This window comes from Crinia signifera, chromosome 6 (genome assembly GCF_055691185.1).
Source record: "Crinia signifera chromosome 6, ASM5569118v1, whole genome shotgun sequence".
Lineage (NCBI taxonomy): Eukaryota > Metazoa > Chordata > Amphibia > Anura > Myobatrachidae > Crinia > Crinia signifera.
In genome coordinates this window covers 214,779,844-214,800,083 of record NC_139222.1, presented here as the reverse complement: position 1 = coordinate 214,800,083, position 20,240 = coordinate 214,779,844, and the positions used below count along the sequence as shown (strand labels likewise).

General features: G+C 42.9%; 1 protein-coding gene across 1 annotated transcript in view; it reads left to right on the top strand.

Moving 5' to 3' along the window:
* Positions 1-481: 481 nt before the first annotated feature.
* The window catches only part of FSCN2 (fascin actin-bundling protein 2, retinal), a 92,721-nt gene continuing 72,962 nt past the window's right edge, over positions 482-20,240 (top strand). Inside the window, exon 1 of the mRNA XM_083148795.1 lies at positions 482-1,619. Within this exon, the coding sequence (XP_083004921.1) occupies positions 794-1,619 (826 nt within the window). The 5' untranslated portion in view covers positions 482-793. The remainder of the gene's footprint in view (positions 1,620-20,240) is intronic.

Sequence of the window (20,240 nt, the reverse complement as noted above, 5' to 3'; positions counted from 1 at the left end):
ATTGTATACAGGTGTAAAAAGGAAAAGATACAGACAGAATTCAGCTGATGGGGAGGAGGGAACAGATAAGGTTACCTAACTGTTTTTTTGTTCCACCTGTAACATTTTAGTCAGAGGAGAGACACAGGGAGCTATGGAACAATAGTGTGAGTGTGTGTGTGTATGTGTGTGTGTGTGTTTATTTTTTTAAATGATTATCATTTTAGTTTAAACTAAAATTTCATAAAAATTAGAACCTTTTTTTAGAGCTAAAAGGAATTAAAGAGCCGCTGCAGAAGAGAAAGTGTTCACTCAGTTGAGTTGAATATTTGAGAAGCAACTTGACAAAAGGAGCATTGTTTCACGATATACAGCCTCTTTGTGGTTTATGCAATAGCCCCACTATTGGTTACTGGCAGCTCGCGGTTCATTGAAAACCAGGGACAGAAGCTTTTGTAATCCTAGATGTAACCAATTAAACAGGCTGCAGCTACCACTTGGCTGAGCAGTCTGCGTCCTAGCTTAATATGTGAAGAGGAAAGTCCAGCTCTGGGAGGGAGATGTGAGCAGCGTGGCAATGTGCAGATTATAGGAAGGCAGCCGAGACAGCCCAATGTAGAGGCAACTGGAAAAGGATCAAAACCGCGTCATTGGGTGTTAACTTAAAGTTCTCTTGAGTTCATTCATTTTAATCCAGATCTCCCAGGGCTGCTTACAACGTTTCAAACCTTTGCGTACAATCCAGGGACTGCCGGTAACACAAGACACTTTCGCTTGGGAACCTACGACTGATTTTGAATACAAAAAAAAAAAAATGCCAACCAATGGGATACACCAAATTCTGAAGATCCAGTTTGGATTGATCAATTGGGATAACAGGTATTTGACAGCAGAAGCCTTTGGTTTCAAAGTGTATGCATCTGCTCCAAGCTTGAAAAAGAAGCAGATATGGACATTAGAGCAGGACGAGGTGGATAGTTCAGTGGTCTATCTCAGAAGCCACCATCTAGGAAGATATCTGTCTGCTGACAAAGATGGGAATGTGTCATGCGAGGCTGAAAAACCAGGGGACGATAACCGTTTTTCCATTACTGCCCAGTCAGATGGCAGATGGGCCCTCCAATCTGATTTACACAAACGATTCTTTGGAGGTTCAGAAGACAAGCTCTCATGTTTTGCACAGATCATAACAGAGACAGAGCTCTGGGCTGTGCATTTGGCTATCCATCCTCAAGCTAACCTTCTTAGTGTCAGCAGGAGGAGGTACGCACACTTGAGTCCTCAAGAGGATGAAATTTCCACAGACAGTAACATTCCATGGGGTGTTCACTCCCTCATCACCCTGATCTATCAGGACAAAAAGTACTGCTTGAAGACATGTGATAACAGATACCTACGTAATGACGGGAAGCTGGTTAAAGACCCTGATAATGGCACAAGCTACACTCTTGAGTTCAAAGCAGGGAAACTGGCCTTCAAAGATTGTAGTGGGAAGTACTTGACACCAATGGGTCCTACGGGTACACTGAAGTCTGGGCGGAGCTCCAAACCTGGCAAAGACGAACTCTTTGATCTTGAAGAAAGTCACCCACAAGTTGTCTTTATGGCATCCAACAAAAGATATATATCTATCAGGCAAGGTAAATGGAATTAAAATTCATACTTAGAAACAATTTTTCTATTTATTTTATACCTATAAGATGATATGTGTACTGATGTGCTGGCATAATCCATAGCAACAAATAAGGTATTTGTTTTTCTGAATTGCACTACAAAAATGAAATACTGTTGTTGTTGTTTGCTATGGGTTACACCACACATTTGTATACATTTAAGTATATATATATCTTTATTTGAAAAAGGATGTTATTAATGATATTTCATGTCGGGGCATGTTACATGTTTAGTGCATGAAGACTAGGTATCCCAACTCTGTATCTATTATATAAACACAGTGCTTTTAATGTTATGAATACATGTACAGGTACGCAGAATAATATAGAGGGGGAAGGTAGTAGATGTTGATAAATATTTATGCATTGGAAGGACTGTTTTTTTTTTTTTGTAGGTGGGGGCAGGGCCGGCAACAGAAATCTTTGGGACCAGTACACTGATATCTATGGCAGGCCCCCCTAACCCCACCCCCTTTAGCTGAACATTTTTAGTATATTGCATATTGAATGTGTTTTTTTATTGTTACAAAAGAAACATAATTAATATTGACTAATACCGGAGGAGGGTCTGAGTGAGTACCCTTACAGGAAACATTGCTAGGCACTGCACTGCAGCGGCTATGCTTGCAGCACATCACAAGCTTGAGGCCCGGTACAGCCGTACAGGTGTCCCCTTTGACCTTCCCCCTGTCCCTTGCCTGGGGGTAGGTGTTTTTTTTTTTTTAATACTGTCTTTGCTTGGGATGGATGTATTAATGTAGTGAGTGTGTGTGTGTGTGTGTATAAATATTGTGTATGCGTGTAGGGGTATATTCATTATATCTGTGTTATATGTGGGTCACTGATGCTCTGCAGTATCTGGAGGTCTCAGTGGGGCTCACGTAAACTTACAAGTTGATACATGATTTACCAGAGCTGGCCCTAGCCTAAATGACACCCTAGGCAAGATTTTGGCTGGGGCCCCCTAGCACCGCCGCTAGTTCCGCCTCTGACCCTGCTCCCCTTTCCTAGCACCATCAACCCTCATCATAGCAGTCATCATTTTGGTGCTCCCACCCGCAATATTTTAAATAGAAACAGTGCACACATTCGGTGCGCAGCCCAAACAGGGGTGTGTGCTGGGAAGGGGCATGGCCACACAATAGTACCCCTGTTTCAAATTATGCTAAACAGTAGTGCAACTTTATTCACATTATATCATGCAATGGTGTCCATTATTCACGTTACATCACACAGTAGTACCACTTTACCTTATGTACATTACTCCTCACATTATTCACTTTATTCCCGTAGAAAAAAATCCTGAAAAAATATTGTATTTTGAGCACCTCCATGGCCACACTGCAACCCAGCACAAAGCAGTGTTTGCTGGGCAGAGGAGAAGAGTTGCAGCTGCTGCTGTCACTTATGGGGAGGGGGCCCAGGGCCCACACTGGGCCCTTCCATCAGACTTTGGCTTGGGTAATTTGTACCCCCTACCCCTTTCTCTCGGCACCCCTGATAATACCACACAATAATGCCCCTTACACATGACACACATTTTTAATGTCCTTATAAACATAATGCCCCTTACACATTATGCCAACCTTTATTAATGCCCTTCATACACATAATGGCACACATAATGCCCCTTACACATATGTTGCACATTAGTAATGCCCTTATACACATGACACACATAATGTCCATTACACATATGTTGCAAATTATTAATGCCCTTATACACATGACACACAAAATGCCTGTTACACATATGTCGCACATTATTAATGCATTTATACATGACACACAACCAACCCACCCGCAGACAGCACTCGCACAGCCGCTAACACTGTGACCTCTGCCTCGGCTTGGATACATATCTTTCCTCATACATCTTGCCTCAATAGGCCATGCAGCTCCTGGCCAGTTCTGCTAACATTAGGTGCCTTTTTTTGCTGAAAATTCATCTTATTTGCATTGTTATATGACCAGGTCACACAAGGAGCTTCCGATGATTAAAATGATATGCGGCATGCCTATATTCTGTGTGCGAATATAGGCATGCCGCATATCATTTTAATCATCGGAAGCTCCTTGTGTGACCTGGTCATATAACAATGCAAATAAGATGAATTTTCAGCAAAAAAAGGCACCTAATGTTAGCAGAACTGGCCAGGAGCTGCATGGCCTATTGAGGCAAGATGTATGAGGAAAGATATGTATCCAAGCCGAGGCAGAGGTCACAGTGTTAGCGGCTGTGCGAGTGCTGTCTGCGGGTGGGTTGGTTGTGTGTCATGTATAAATTTGGCTGTACCTGCATACGGAATGCTATGTTACAGTGATTTCCATGAATACACTATTTCATATGCAGATACAGCCTCACTCACACACAGAATATAGGCATGCTGCATATCATTTTAATCAGCAGAAGATGCTGGTGCTCCTAGGCATTCCAAGTGCCCTAGGCATTTGCCTAGTTTGCCTAGGGTCGGCTCTGTGATTTATCATAGCTTCTAAACATTTAAATTTATATTTTATTTATTTATGATAGAAGTTAAATCAGGGGTTCCCAAACTGTGTGCCTAGGCACCCTGGAATGCCTCGGGACACTGGCAGGGGTGCCTTAGATTGGTGGTCCAGACCCAATTCAATTTTTTTATGGTCAATTAAATAGGCAAATCTAGATATGATGGCTGGCATTATTGCCCCTCACCATTATAACTGAAACTAAGGAAGACATATAAACACAATTTAGTGAATTAAATATTTTCTTCTAAATTTCTTAATAAGAAAGTTGTGGCCTAGGGTTGCAATCTAAATAATTCTGATACTGATACTATGCCCAGTGTGTGTATGGACAGCAATGATGTCAATCATCGCTGCGGGGAAAGCCGCTCAGTGCATACACATTGTGCGCCTTTCCCCCTGCCAGGCGCCGATGGAGGGGGGAGGACGGCGTTGCATAGCACAGAGGAAGGATATGCAAAGCCATCCTCAACGCCGCTCATCTGCTGGTATAACCAGCAGATGAACGGTTTTCCTGGCGATGTTGCGGGAGCGCGCAGCAGTGCTCACCGCTCATCGCTGGGACATACACACTGGGCGGCTTTGAGCTGAAAGCCGCTCAAACTGGGTTTTTTGTGCGACTTTCAGCTCAAAGTTGCCCAGTGTGTATGGGCCTTTAGGTGCCATGATTCAAAAAAGTTTGGAAACCTCTGAGTTAAATAATTGTTTCCTGTTTTAAAATTCCAGAGTGCCACCAGAAAAAAAGGCACTGAATATATGTATCCAATGTGCAAATTAGTCAAAGCAGTTTTGGAAGGGTATAAAACTTTAAATTATTTTAAAGTAACTTTTGATAAATTGTGCATAGTAATACAAATACATAAAGTGATGTGAAAGGTGCATTTATTTACATTCATCAAAGTATATACAAAGGTTTCAGAAAAGGCCAACATATAGCTACAAGGGGGTATCCAATTAGGTTAGTTGTTTTTCTTCCCATTGATTCACACATTGTTTTTTACAGGGTATCCAGTTAGATGTCTTGGGGGAAAAAAATCCTGTAAAAAACACAAAGGTTCAGTAGAACCTGTATGTTTACACCACTGCAAAGTCAGCACTTATTGGGGATTTTGCTTTGCCTATCTGAAGCAGATAAAACTAAATCCCAGATTACCTGCGGCTCGTGCTGACTTATTAGGGCTAATAGGATAGCCCCTGGCAAGACAATTACTCTTTATCAATGATTGCGGGTCATTAGATACCCCCAAAGAGTGAGGGGGTGTGGTATGACCTCTCGATTGCCAGGACTCAGGTGGGGGGGGGGCGAGCGCTATGAAGCCCCTTGTGGGCTCACTGCACTTCCCATGCAGCGCTTGCCATGCTATGGGGGTTGTGGGCCCCCATGAGGGAGACTAACCCCTGTAAGTCAGGATCCCAACTGTCAGGCTTTAAACAGTCGGGATTTGGACGTCGGTCTACTGACCATTGAAATCCCAACTTTCGAAAGGCCAATCGACCCCCGAGTAAGGTATAAATTCAAATTTTTGATTAGTTTCCCCTCTCAGTTTTAAATATTTACCCAGAAAATGTTTGCTACTAAGAATGTAATTATTTATCAATACTGTAGAACTGAATATTCTGTGTAAAATGTATTTCTCACAATTGTTTGGTAATATTTAGTAGACATTTCAAATATAATAATGCATGATATTTCAACATTTTGGCATCTATTATGAGGACAGGAAGCTTATGATCACACCATATACATAAGGGACAAATTGTGTGATAGACACAGTAAGGAACTATTGTAGCCTAAAATGGATCATCATTATTATTATTACGGTAATTTTTTTTTCTGTGGAAGCCTGAAGTGCTTGGCTTCAACACCCAGTGACAGAGCAAAACCTGTGCTCAGGGCATAGGACTTTGGAACCTCTCCAAAAGGAGAAGGGCCCAGTTACTCTCCAACCCCTCAGAGCCAAAAGGTCTAATGAGGGGAAAAGGGCCTTCAGATTCCTCCTTGCCAAAGCTTAGATGACTCCCATCCCCGATCTTCAACACCAAAGGGTACCTTAGGGGGAGAGGGTCTTCCTCTGAATCATGGCTTGGAGTCACCCCCTACACCCCAGGGATGGCCAAAGCTTCCCCTGGGAAACAAAGACTTTAGTTCTCCCCGTAAGTAGAGAGCCTCCAGGATGAGAAGGCAGCCCATAAGGGTCACACCCAAAAACCCACTAATAAACCTGAACACACATAAAACACAAAAAGGTGTAGTAAAGTGTAAAAAAGTGATGACACACATGTAAAGAGAATAAATAAATAGTTTGGTATAATGGTGACTATATAGAGTCAGGATCCTGGCACTGGTTTTCTCACCAATATCAGGATTCCGTTGCTGGATTTCTCACAAGTGTCAGAATTCTGGTGCCAGCATCCCGAGAGTCGGCACGCCAACTACGTCCCAGCATTAACCTGAGTAAGAACGTTGGTATTCATTTTAGCTTAATAAGGTTGAAATTTGCCAACCGTAACTTTCTCATAGTGTCTACAAGCCACATTATTATTACATGAGCATAGTAGTGCCCCTTAATGTGCGATTAATGTAATGTGCATACAATGTGAAATGTTCTTGTAAATTAAAATATTGCTCACTTGCATACAGCTTCATCCATATGCTGGTCTTACAGCTTTGTTCCTGGAATAATATGCTGCTGTCTATTACGATGTTGTTAGTCATTAATAATTTAACCGGCCATTCAGTGCAAATTATGTAATTAGAATATAAACCCACTTATTTGGATGTTCATATTAAGTACTTTATAGGCAGGAAGCTCTTTCATCTTAAAAAAATACTTGTTATATCACATGCTGTACATTTCTTTCCTATGTAAAAAATACACAGGTAAGAAAAATTTGTTATACAAAAATGCTAGAGAGGAGCCCCTCGGAGCATGACATGGATAATAATTGCTGGTATATAGAGCATCAACTGGATAAGTATGGACTTGATTAATAACATAGGGCTTAGTTTAGGTTTGTCCGATATGCTGATGTTCACACAACTGAGAGATTATTGGCAGAGTTGCATGTGCTGCAATCACACTGCGCATGCACCAAGATACATTTAAGGCCCGGCTGCTCATCTGCTGGTATTACCCAAACTCAACTGCTGGTATTACCACAAGTAGTCAGAACTGTGTAATTGAGCTGATGACTTTGTGATTGGCTTTGGTGAGCGTTAATATTTATTTCGGGTGCCGAACGGGGTCCCGACAGTCGGGATCCCGAAAGGCATTCACCCGACGTCGGGATCCTGACTGTCAAAACACCGACAGCAGGTTCCCAATGGCCACCTGCTTTTTTCCCTCATGGGGGTCCACGACCCCCATAGAGGGAGAATAAAATAGGTGGCTCGTATAGCGAGCCACCATGACCGCAGTGTGGCGAGCACAGCGAGCCCATAAGGGGCTTAGTTGCGCTCACCATGCTGTCTGGGTCCAGCCAGTCGAGATCCCGACGTCGGGATAGTGACTGTCGGGATCCCGACTGTCGGACCCCTATACAATACCCATTCGGATTCAGTATTGAATCCCGGCGGTCGGGATCCCGGCGTTCAGAATCCCGAAGCCCCGGAATCCCGACAGCCGAAATGCCGACAAGGGGGGGACGTGGATCGCCCCCCCTTGCGGGCTCGCTGCGCTCGCCACGCAGCGGGCCCGGTGCCTCGCTACGCTCGGCACACTAATTTATTCTCCCACCAGGGGTGTCGTGGACACCCCAGGAGGGAGAATGTGTCGGCATTTCGTCGGTCGGGATTCCGGCGTCGGGATTCTGAACGCCGGGATCCCGACCGCCGGGATTTTAACTGCATCCCACCCATTCCTTTATGTGTGGCAGCTTTACTTATGATATTTTGCAATCCATAGCCTGAACACCCGCAGCTATGTAGGCATGTGCATGCAAACACGAATTAGGCCCAAAGTTCAATATCTACAAATTTGCTGTGGCCCATGGAAACTAGACACTTGCTTTCAATTTATAAGCCAAAAAAATGCCATGAATCTCATTGGTTATACTTGATGTAATGGTACAATAACTGTTGCTTATACCACTTTGCATTGCTGTGTAAATTTTGTGCAATTTTACATTAATTACATATAAAAAATATAAAGAATTGGGGCATTATTCAGAGATAGGACAGTTTGCTCATGGAATAAACCATGTTGCAGGGTAAATACTGGATGCTTTTTCATGTAGCATACAAATACTGGACAGCAACGTTTTTACAATAAAAAGTTAGAATTCCTCTGGGCACTATAGGTCTGATTTAGAAGTGGACGGAAGGCGTGTTGCGCAGTGTTTTGGGTAGCAGCGGATCTGAATTCCACAGGAGCAGTCTTTTGTAAATATACAATCACAGTCGCCTTCTCACATCTACTGCCTGCTTCCGAAGCAGCAGCATCAGATACAGAAATATGGCCAATGTCGGAGCCGGCCCTAACCTAAATGACACCCTAGGCAAGATTTTGTCTGGTGCCCCCTAGCATCGCCACTAGTTCCGCCTCTGACCCTGCTCCCCTTTCCCAGCACCATCAACCCTCATCATAGCAGTCATCATTTTGGTGCTCCTACCCGCAATATTTTAAATAGAAACACTGCACACATTCGGTGCGCAGCCCAAACAGGGGCGTGTTCTTGCTGGGAAGGGGCATAGCCACACAATAGTACCCCCAATTCAAATTATGCCACACAGTAGTGCAACTTTACTCACATTATATCATGCGATGGTGTCCCTTATTCACGTTACATCACACTGTAGTACCAATTTACCTTATATACATTACTCCTCACATTATTCACATTATACCCTTAGAAAAAAATCCTGAGAAAATATTGTATTTTAACCACCTCCATGGCCACACTGCAACCTAGCACAAAGCAGTGTGTGCTGGGCAGAGGAGAGAGCTGCAGCTGCTGCTGTCACTTAAGGGGAGGGGGCCCTTCCATCAGACTTTGGCCTTGGTAATTTGTACCCCCTACCCCATTGGGCAGTATTCAATGAGAATACTGACGACGTGCAGCGAATCCTGTTTAGGATTCGCTGCACATTCGCCACTGCCCGCCGCGTTCCGGAGCCTCGCCGGCTCCAGTATTCAACGAGTCAGGGGCTCGCTGCCCCTGACCGGCGTATTTGAGCTCCTGCGGCGGACGCCGCAGGGAGCCTGAGGACGGTGGCAGGCAGGGAGATGGAAGTCTCCCTGCCTGCCCCAGAACGTTTGTGGGGGGGGAGGTGGGCTCCCCGGGAGCCAGGCAGCACAGGCTGCCCCCCGGGGGTGTCAGCAAGGGACCGGGTATATTCACTACATCCGATCATGCATATGTAATGATCGGGTGAAGTGAATATATGAATATCTAATGAGCGGCTCGGCTCCGGCCCCCTGCTGGCTGGTCTGTGTAAAAAAAATATAACAAATATTTAAAATTAAATATATATTCATGTGCTTACAGCACATGAATAAAAATAGCATGCCCCTCCTCAGAATAAAATTCCTTATTTTTTGACACCAAATGTAAAAAACAAAACACTTTATTTTAAAAGTTCACATTCCACTTCACCATAAAAAGATAGCGATTGCTACTCGGTGAATCATGGCGAAAAAAACCTTGAAATGTATTCGCCATCTGGTCATTGAATAGGGTGATTCACCATTTTAGTCAAAAATTCGCCTTACAGCACAAAATCGCCATTAATTATGCCAACCTATATTAATGCCCTTCATACACATAATGACACACATAATGCCCATTACACATAGTTGCACATTATTAATGCCCATATACACATGACACACATAATGCCTGTTACACATACAGTATGTTGCACATTATTAATGCATTTATACATAATGATCCTTACACATATGCCGAACACTATTGCACAACCAACCCACCCGCAGACAGCACTCGCACAGCCGCTAACACTGTGACCTCTGCCTCTGCTTGGATACAGATGTTTCCTCATACATCTTGCCTCAATAGGCCATGCAGCTCCTGGCCAGTTCTGCTAACTTTGGGTACTTTTTTTGCTGAAAATTTGTCTTAATTGCATTGTTATGTGACCAGGACACAGAAGGAGCTTCCGATGATTAAAATGATATGCGGCATGCCTATTTTTTGTGTGCGACAGTGGCTGTACCTGCATACGGAATGCTATGTTACGGTGATTTCCATGAATACGCTATTTCATATGCAGATACAGCCTCACTCACACACAGAATATAGGCATGCTGCATATCATTTTAATCAGCAGAAGCTGCTCTGGCCAACGTCATAAACTTCGGACCTCAATAGCAACTAAGCTGCTAAAGTCAGTGAATCTGCACCTTGAATTAGGACAACACAGTGAGGATAGGTCATCTTACTTGTGAAAAGAGCTGCACCTCAAATTGAAAAACTGTGACTATGCAGAGCAGGCTTCACTAACCTGTGTCCACCAAGTTGTGGAATTACAAAACTCAGTACCCTAAAAAAGACATAGATGTACAGTATATGTTCAGCTGAATAAGGTACATATTACTACCAGTGCTAGCATGTTGATTACATGATCCCATTGGTGCTCTAGAATATGCACAATGTGAAATGTTCAGTAACGTAAATTATTAAGTTACAAACAACTTAATCCATACACTGTTATTCAATAAGTAATGTGCTTGCGTCCATTATGGTATTGTAAGTCACTGATAATTCTTCCGCCCATTCTGTGGAAATGATGTGATTATAAACCCAATAAGTATCCCAATGTTACTCATTTTAATGGTGATAATCATGACTGTGTATGCAGGAAGCCTTTTTATCTCCTAAATTAGTTATTACACCGCATGCATTTCTTACTTGTGTCAGAATTGTTCATTGTGTTCTAGATCCCCATCTACTATGTAACCGATGTGAGAACGAGGTTCCTATTTATGTACCTTCATCTAGAGAAAGCACTTGGAATTACATACAACACAGACCTGACAGGAATTTGACCAATGGCCTTGGTGCCGCTAATCATTATGTCTCTATACTGTGGCATACTCAGAGTACAGGACATGGACTTTGCCTGTGCAGCAGAGGAATATAAGCATACCGTCACGTCTGAGCAGTGGTGCGAGAAGAAAAAATTTATTAGTGGTACTGTGCCGTTCACTGAAGAATGGGCGTGGAAAAGTCCTTGAAGGTATCTCCCTTACAGACGCAAAGTATAAATAAAATGGAGCTTGTGGCCCACCCATCCGCGCCTCTATAGTGTCTCAGACCTGCAGGCGCCCTGTGCGAGGACAGGGCAGGCAGCTGACATCAGCGGATGTCAGCTGCTTGGCCCCCCAAACCAGCGTCACCGGGCAATTACCCGGCCCGCAAACAATCAAGTTTCTTCATAAGAAAGGTGTTTTACCACAGGTGATGGCAATCATATATTAAGAGGAAAGTCCAGAAGCAGAGCATTGTGTCCCTTCTGGAGGGGATCGTGTTGGGAAGTATGGGACAGTCCCTTTAAATCTGAACTTTTCCGCTTAGATCTTAAAACCCTTTACATTAAATTCTGCCTTCCCAGTGGAGAAGATGATTTCAGATCCACCAGGGTGCCGATTGCGGTGCATCCTCTTACTGGCATGGTTATTGTAATGAGATAGAGGGGTGGTAAGGGTGCATTTGTAGGGATATACATGGCTATGTGAAGGGATGCATGCATCCAGTATCAGCAGCACAGAGAGGTTGGTCTTTAGGTTCTATCCTCAGAGAGCATCAGGACTTTTCACACAGCACCAGGTTTAATTCCTGGTGCTATAGTGACCTGCGTGTCCCTCCGGCGGCGCCTCGTCCTGACTGATGTCATCTGAAGAGCCCTCACGATAGGGATGCCATGACCTCACACAATGTCATGATGCGAACCTGCGCATGCACAGTGAGCACATTCCGGGTCATTTGTTCCGAGTACCGGCACAATATGTTTTAGCGGCACGCCGTTCCACCCCTTACAGCCACACTTGCACCACTGCCTCTGAGTTCACTAAAGATTTCAACAGGGCTGGACAGTGTGGGCAGCTTTACTGCTACAGTTATGTGTCTATAAAATGTAAAGATCATTCAAATGTACCAGTACACAGTAAGCAGAGAAATATTGCAAATAAGATAATACCAACAAATGGAAGCAGCTGTGTTCTAGCAAAAGTACTGTACTGCAGGTATGTAACAGTGCAAGCTGTACTGCAGCTTTATACAATAATGTGTAAAAGTTTTAGTCTAGTGTTAAAAAATTCTGCAAAGTAAAAATGCTTTAAAAATAGAAAAGTTAATAGTTTATTGTTATCATTAAACAAAATGCAAAATGACATACAGTATAAATCATTTGCCTTCAAAACAGCTTCAATTCTTGTAAGTACACATGCAATGTCAGGGATTTTGTAGGTTTATATTAACCAATCATACCAAACAGGTAATAATGATCACTGCTTACTAATGGAGGTTGAAACACAGTAATTAACTGAAACAGACACAGTTGTGTAGCAGCCTTAAAACTGTGTGAGAAACAGCCAAACTCTGCTACAAAGATAAGGTTGTGGAAGACAGTTTAATGTCACAGATCATACACCATGGAAAAACTGAGTACAGCAACAAGACACAAGGTAGTTATACTGCATCTGCAAGGTCTCTCCCAGTCAAGCCTTTCAAAGCAGACTGGGGTTTCAAAATATGTTGTTCAAGATCTTTTGAAGATTCACAAAGTGGTCAGCGAAGGATGAAAAAACACATCATGATTACTTCCCTTCGAAATCAGAAGATATCTAGCAGTGCCATCAGCTCAGAACTGGCAGAAACCAATGGGACCCAGGTAGACCCATCTTCTGTTTGGAGAAGTCTATCCAGAAGTGGTAGATTGGAAGAATTGTTGTAAATAAAACATACCTTCAATGTAGAAATAAGGACAAGTTCCCATGATCTTTGGAACAATCTCCCTACCAAGTTCCTTCAACAGCTGTGTGCAAGTGTACCTACTGTAGAAGAATTTATGTAGATTTGAAGGCAAAGGATGGTCGCACCTAACTTAATATTGATTTGGGTTAAATTTTCCCTTCTGTTCACTAATAGGCCCATAGCTACATCGCTCAGAATGCTCTGTCTTGCACAGCACACAACGCTGCAGTGTGCTAAACAAGGTGTCAGGGTCAGTGTTCTCCATTGAGAACACTGGCCCCGACAGAGTAATAATCTGTGTGCAGGTTATTAATTGCCGTCGGATTGAGACCGGCAGGGTCACGCATTTAAATTGATGAGTGGTCTACACACACAGCTATTTACTTGCGTTTTTAGGCATTTTCTGAGTGATTTTGTAAAATTGTTCAGTAAATGCCTGAATGTCACCCCGTGTGTAGGGCCCATAACTTTTTTTTTGTTAATTGATAAAAGCATTCTTACCTTTCAGCATTTTTTCTACACTTACCTAAAATGAAAATTTTGCACCATACTGTATGTATGTATGTATATATATATATATATATATATATATATATATATATATATATATATATATATAACACAGGGGGCCCAGCACTCACTACAACAAACTAACTCACCTTAACATTCAAATAATCAATAAATAAATAATGGGGTTTTAGTTCATGAATTGATCAATGCATTTAAGCTTGCAGCCCATCGCCAAGGGACCCCATTTCACTGCAAGTCCTACACTAACTGGTTTTCTTGGGAACCTGGCACCTGCTTACACATCATAGCTAAAATGAACATGTGTTTTTTCTCAGGGTTAATGCTCAACTGCCAAGTAACATGGCTTTTATAAGGTGAGACAATCCCAAACACAGCACCTGAATTAGTATTAAAGGGGCAGCTGTCACAGGTTTCAGGTGAATGAGCTTATCAAGGGTGCATGAGAAAGCTATGATCACAGTAACAGAGGTTAATTAAAAATCAACCCAAATATATAGATACAGAAGTACCAACACACTCGCCATTCCTAGGAATGGGGTGCAAACAGCACCCACATCCCAGGGTGGGGTGCGGTGGCCTGTGACCACACACTAGTAAATACAAACACAGGGGGCCCAGCACTCACTACAACAAACTAACTCACCTTAACATTCAAATAATCAATAAATAAATAATGGGGTTTTAGTTCATGAATTGATCAATGCATTTAAGCTTGCAGCCCATCGCCAAGGGACCCCATTTCACTGCAAGTCCTACACTAACTGGTTTTCTTGGGAACCTGGCACCTGCTTACACATCATAGCTAAAATGAACATGTGTTTTTTCTCAGGGTTAATGCTCAACTGCCAAGTAACATGGCTTTTATAAGGTGAGACAATCCCAAACACAGCACCTGAATTCGTATTAAAGGGGCAGCTGTCACAGGTTTCAGGTAAATGAGCTTATCAAGGGTGCATGAGAAAGCTATGATCACAGTAACAGAGGTTAATTAAAAATCAACCAAAATATATAGATACAGAAGTACCAACACACTCGCCATTCCTAGGAATGGGGTGCAAACAGCACCCACATCCCAGGGTGGGGTGCGGTGGCCTGTGACCACACACTAGTAAATACAAACACAGGGGGCCCAGCACTCACTACAACAAACTAACTCACCTTAACATTCAAATAATCAATAAATAAATAATGGGGTTTTAGTTCATGAATTGATCAATGCATTTAAGCTTGCAGCCCATCGCCAAGGGACCCCATTTCACTGCAAGTCCTACACTAACTGGTTTTCTTGGGAACCTGGCACCTGCTTACACATCATAGCTAAAATGAACATGTGTTTTTTCTCAGGGTTAATGCTCAACTGCCAAGTAACATGGCTTTTATAAGGTGAGACAATCCCAAACACAGCACCTGAATTAGTATTAAAGGGGCAGCTGTCACAGGTTTCAGGTAAATGAGCTTATCAAGGGTGCATGAGAAAGCTATGATCACAGTAACAGAGGTTAATTAAAAATCAACCCAAATATATAGATACAGAAGTACCAACACACTCGCCATTCCTAGGAATGGGGTGCAAACAGCACCCACATCCCAGGGTGGGGTGCGGTGGCCTGTGACCACACACTAGTAAATACAAACACAGGGGGCCCAGCACTCACTACAACAAACTAACTCACCTTAACATTCAAATAATCAATAAATAAATAATGGGGTTTTAGTTCATGAATTGATCAATGCATTTAAGCTTGCAGCCCATCGCCAAGGGACCCCATTTCACTGCAAGTCCTACACTAACTGGTTTTCTTGGGAACCTGGCACCTGCTTACACATCATAGCTAAAATGAACATGTGTTTTTTCTCAGGGTTAATGCTCAACTGCCAAGTAACATGGCTTTTATAAGGTGAGACAATCCCAAACACAGCACCTGAATTAGTATTAAAGGGGCAGCTGTCACAGGTTTCAGGTAAATGAGCTTATCAAGGTTGCATGAGAAAGCTATGATCACAGTAACAGAGGTTAATTAAAAATCAACCCAAATATATAGATACAGAAGTACCAACACACTCGCCATTCCTAGGAATGGGGTGCAAACAGCACCCACATCCCAGGGTGGGGTGCGGTGGCCTGTGACCACACACTAGTAAATACAAACACAGGGGGCCCAGCACTCACTACAACAATATATATATATATGTTTACATTTGGGGAGTGGTGACATAGCAGGTTCTCTATATACCTCAATTGGTGTCGCCAGTATTATTTACCATAAAAGTCCATATAAAAAGTTATTTATTTATTAAAAGTATTTTTTTAAATAAGAGGTTTTTTTTTTTTTCAATAAAAATGTACAATAACGACATTTGTTGCACATTTGGAATAAAACATGCTGCATCCCCAAACGCATTTCGTCCCCTAGGGGACTTCTTCAGGAGTTAAGCTATAATCGCTTGGCAATCTTCACAGGGTAAATGTGAAGTTACAGATCCAAGGTTGTTCTGGATAGCCAAGTTTTTACGCTCTGGCTTTTAATTAGTTAGTAGATATACTGTTAAGGTAGTTATATGGCCACAAAAGGTATAGGTGTATGGAGGCTTGCTTCCTCATGGAAGTTTAGAATAATTAGTATCCCAATGATTTCCCTTAACCCCTTCCCGACATTTGACGTACATTTACGTCATGGTCGGGAAGTACTTCCCGACACATGGCATAAATGTACGTCATGGATTTAAACTGTCACCGCGTCTATAGACGCGGTGACAGTTTGGAGATGTCTGCTGTCCCTGACAGCAGACATCCCCCCTCGCCGCCCGGGGGGGGCAGGGATGCCCCCCCCCGGTCGGCGATCGCTGTGATTGGCTGTTCAAATCTGAACAGCCATTCACAGCGTTTCCTGTGTTACCGGAGGCTAAGCCGCTCGGTAACACAGAGATCGGTGGTGATCGGTGCTGTTAAGTACAGCACCGATCACCACCGATCCGCAGACCCCCCCTCCCACCCACCCGGCAGCCCTGTGCTCTTACCCCAGCCCGGCAGTCGCTCTCCTCCCTCTGCTCTGATCCAGCAGCGCCGCAGCGCTGCCTCCCCCTTCCCTCCCCCCCGCCAGCAGCAGCAGCAGCCTACGGGGCCATGTAAAAATGAAAGAAATAAAATGAAATGATTTTTTTATATATATATATATATATATATATATGTGTGTGTGTATGTGTGTATGTGTGTATATACACATATATATATATATATATGTGTGTATATACACATATATATATATATATATGTGTGTATATACACACATATATATATATAGATATATACATATATATATACATATACATATATATATACATATATATATATATATATATATATATATATATATATACACATACATAACAGCAGTGTAGACCCCTGGGCATATATATATATATATATATATATACAGATAGATATTCCCGACCGAAGACGTATATATATACGTCATGGTCGGGAGGTACTTCCCGACCGAAGACGTATATATACGTCATGGTTTTAAACTGTCACCGCGTCCATAGATGCGGTGACAGTTTGGAGATGTCTGCTGTCCCTGAGCCCCGGTCGGCGATCGCTGTGATTGGCTGTTCAAATCTGAACAGCCATTTACAGCGTTTTCTGTGTTACCGGCAGCTAAGCCGCTCGGTAACACAGTGATCGGTGGTGATCGGTGCTGTTAAGTACAGCACCGATCACCACCGATCGCCAGCCCCCCCCCCCTCCCACCCGGCAGTCCCCCCTCCCACCCACCCGGCTGCCGCAGCGCCAGCACCCCTCCCACCCCCCCACCAGCCGCAGCGCCAGACCCCCTCCCAAATATGGTGAGCAAAATGGGGTCACATGTGAGGGGGGTTCCACTGTATTGGAGCTTCGGGGGTCTTGCTAATGCGACATAGCACCCACCATTCATTCCACCACCAAATATCACTCCTTCCCTTCTGAGTCCTGCCATGCACCCAACTGGTATTTTTTGGTCACATGTGAGGCATTGCCGTACTCGGGAGAAATTGGGGCACAGATTTTGGGGTGCTTTGTCTCCTTCATTCCTTGTGAAAATGAAAAACTTTGAGCCAGAACTGCATTTTTGTGTAAAAAATTTCATTTTTTTACACAAAAATGCAGATCTGGCTCAAAATTTTTCATTTTCGCAAGGAATGAAGGAGACAAAGCACCCCAAAATCTGTGCCCCAATTTCTCCCGAGTATGGCAATGCCTCACATGTGACCAAAAAATGCCAGTTGGGTGCATGGCAGGACTCAGAAGGGAAGGAGTGATATTTGGATTTTGCAGCACAGATTCTGGTTGAATGACCCCTGAAGCACCCATACAGTGGAACCCCCCCACAAGTGACCCCATTTTGCAAACTACACCCTTCAGGGAATTCATCAGGGGGTATAGTGTACATTTCAAACCCCCAGGGGTTTCACCAATTTTGATACAACTGAGCTGTGAAAATGAAAAATTAAATTTTTTCATTTTCACAGCCCAGTTGTATCAAAATTGGTGAAACCCCTGGGGGTTTGAAATGTACACTATACCCCTAAATGAATTCCCTGAAGGGTGTAGTTTGCAAAATGGGGTCACTTCTGTGGGAGGTTCCTAACTTTTAGCATCTTATGGTGCCTAGAAACCTACATGGTGCCTAAAATATAATCTCATAAAAAGGAGGCTCCAAAATCAAGTAGGTGCTCCTTCTATTATGAAGCCTGTGGTTTGGTCAACGTGCACACTAGGGCCACATATAGGATATTTATGAAAACAAAAGAATTGGGGGAATCAATTTTTAGTCACATTTCTCTAGTAAAATGTACTGTGTTCCTTAGAAAAATGTATTAAAATTGCAAATCTGCAAAAAAAATGAAATTTTGAAATTTCACCTACACTTTGTTTTAATTCCTGTGAAACACCTAAAGGGTTAACAAACTTCCAAAATGCTGTTTTGAATACTGTGAGGGGTGCAGTTTTTGAAATGGCATCATTTATGGGGGTGTCTCACATACAAGTCCCTCAAAGTCTCATCAGAACTGAACTGGTCCCTAAAAAAATCAGTGTTTGAAATTTTCTTGAAAATTTGAGAATTTGCTATTCATATTTTAAGCCTCCTAGTGTCCAAAAAATTTAAAAGGAAGTTGAAATAATGATGGAAACATAAAGTAGACATATGGTCTATGTTAGTTATTAACTATTTTGAGTGGTATGATTATTTGTCTCACAAGCAGAAAATTTAACATTTTGCAAATTGCTAAATTTTCCATTTTTTTGCGACATTTTGGTATTTTTCACAAAAAAACACAGACTGTATCGACCCAAATTTACCACTAACTTGAAGTACAATGTGTCACGAGAAAACAATCTCAAAATCACTGGGATAAGTAAAAGCAAAAAAAAGTTATCCCCACTTAAGTGATACATGTCAGATTTGAAAAAAAGGGCTCTGTCAGGAAGGCAAAAACTGGCTGTGTCAGGAAGGGGTTAAGAAGGGTCCCACAGGAAAACAGCTTCAACTGGCCCAAAAAAAGTTACATGCTCAAGTGGTTCAATAGTATACAAACATTCTATAGGCACCCAATTGGTCACCAATTATCGCACAGCCAGGAGTGTTCTCTTGATATAGGCAATTGGGTGCCTATAGAATGTTAGAATGGGCAGCAAGGAAATTGGTAGCAAACTAGCGGTAACAGTAATACCGTTTTCAGACCGCAAATGCCAGGTCGCACCCGGGATTAGGACACGGGTCCCATCCCCGGAGCGACGCGGCATTTGCGGTCTGAAATCTCTGCGTCCGACCCGGCTTATTGCCAGGTCGGTGGCATCACATGGGGTGGAGCTGAGCGGCGGCGCGTCACCGTGGGCTTGGAAGGAGGCAGCACTTGGAGCTGACAGCGTTTCCTCTTCCATACTGACAATGGGACCCGGGTCACTTGACCCAGGCACCCGTTCACACTGCCCTAGACACAGGTCAGAGCCGTGTCCAACCCTGGTCATTACCAGGGTTGAACTCCCGTGTTGCTCGACCAGAGGTGGCCCTTTCAGACCGCACCTCGACCCATGTTACGGCTGCAAGGATACGGCAATAACCCAGGTCTAGAGTGCAGTCTGAACGTAGAGGAACATGGAGGTCAAAAATCAGCATGCCAACACAGAGCCAGTCATGAAGAATCGTCCTAGAGCTGGCCTTGAGCACCACATCCTCTCATTTTGGTCTATTTCTTTTTATTTAGTTGGGCAACACTCTTTATAGTGTTGAGCATTTATGTTTCTCTCCTCAGTTATCCTTTTGTTGTGCACTTATGTTTCTCTACTCAGTAATCCTTTGTTGTGCATTTATGTTTCTCTACTCAGTAATCCTTTGTTGTGCATTTATGTTTCTCTACTCAGTTATCCTTTTGTTGTGCATTTATGTTTCTCTACTCAGTTATCCTTTTATTGTGCATTATGCTTTTCTACTGAGTTATCCTTTTGTTGTTCATTTGTGTTTCTCTACTCAGTTATCCTTTTGTTGTGCATTTATGTTTCTCTACTGAGTTATCCTTTTGTTGTTCATTTGTGTTTCTCTACTCAGTTATTCTTTTGATGTGCATTTTTTTATG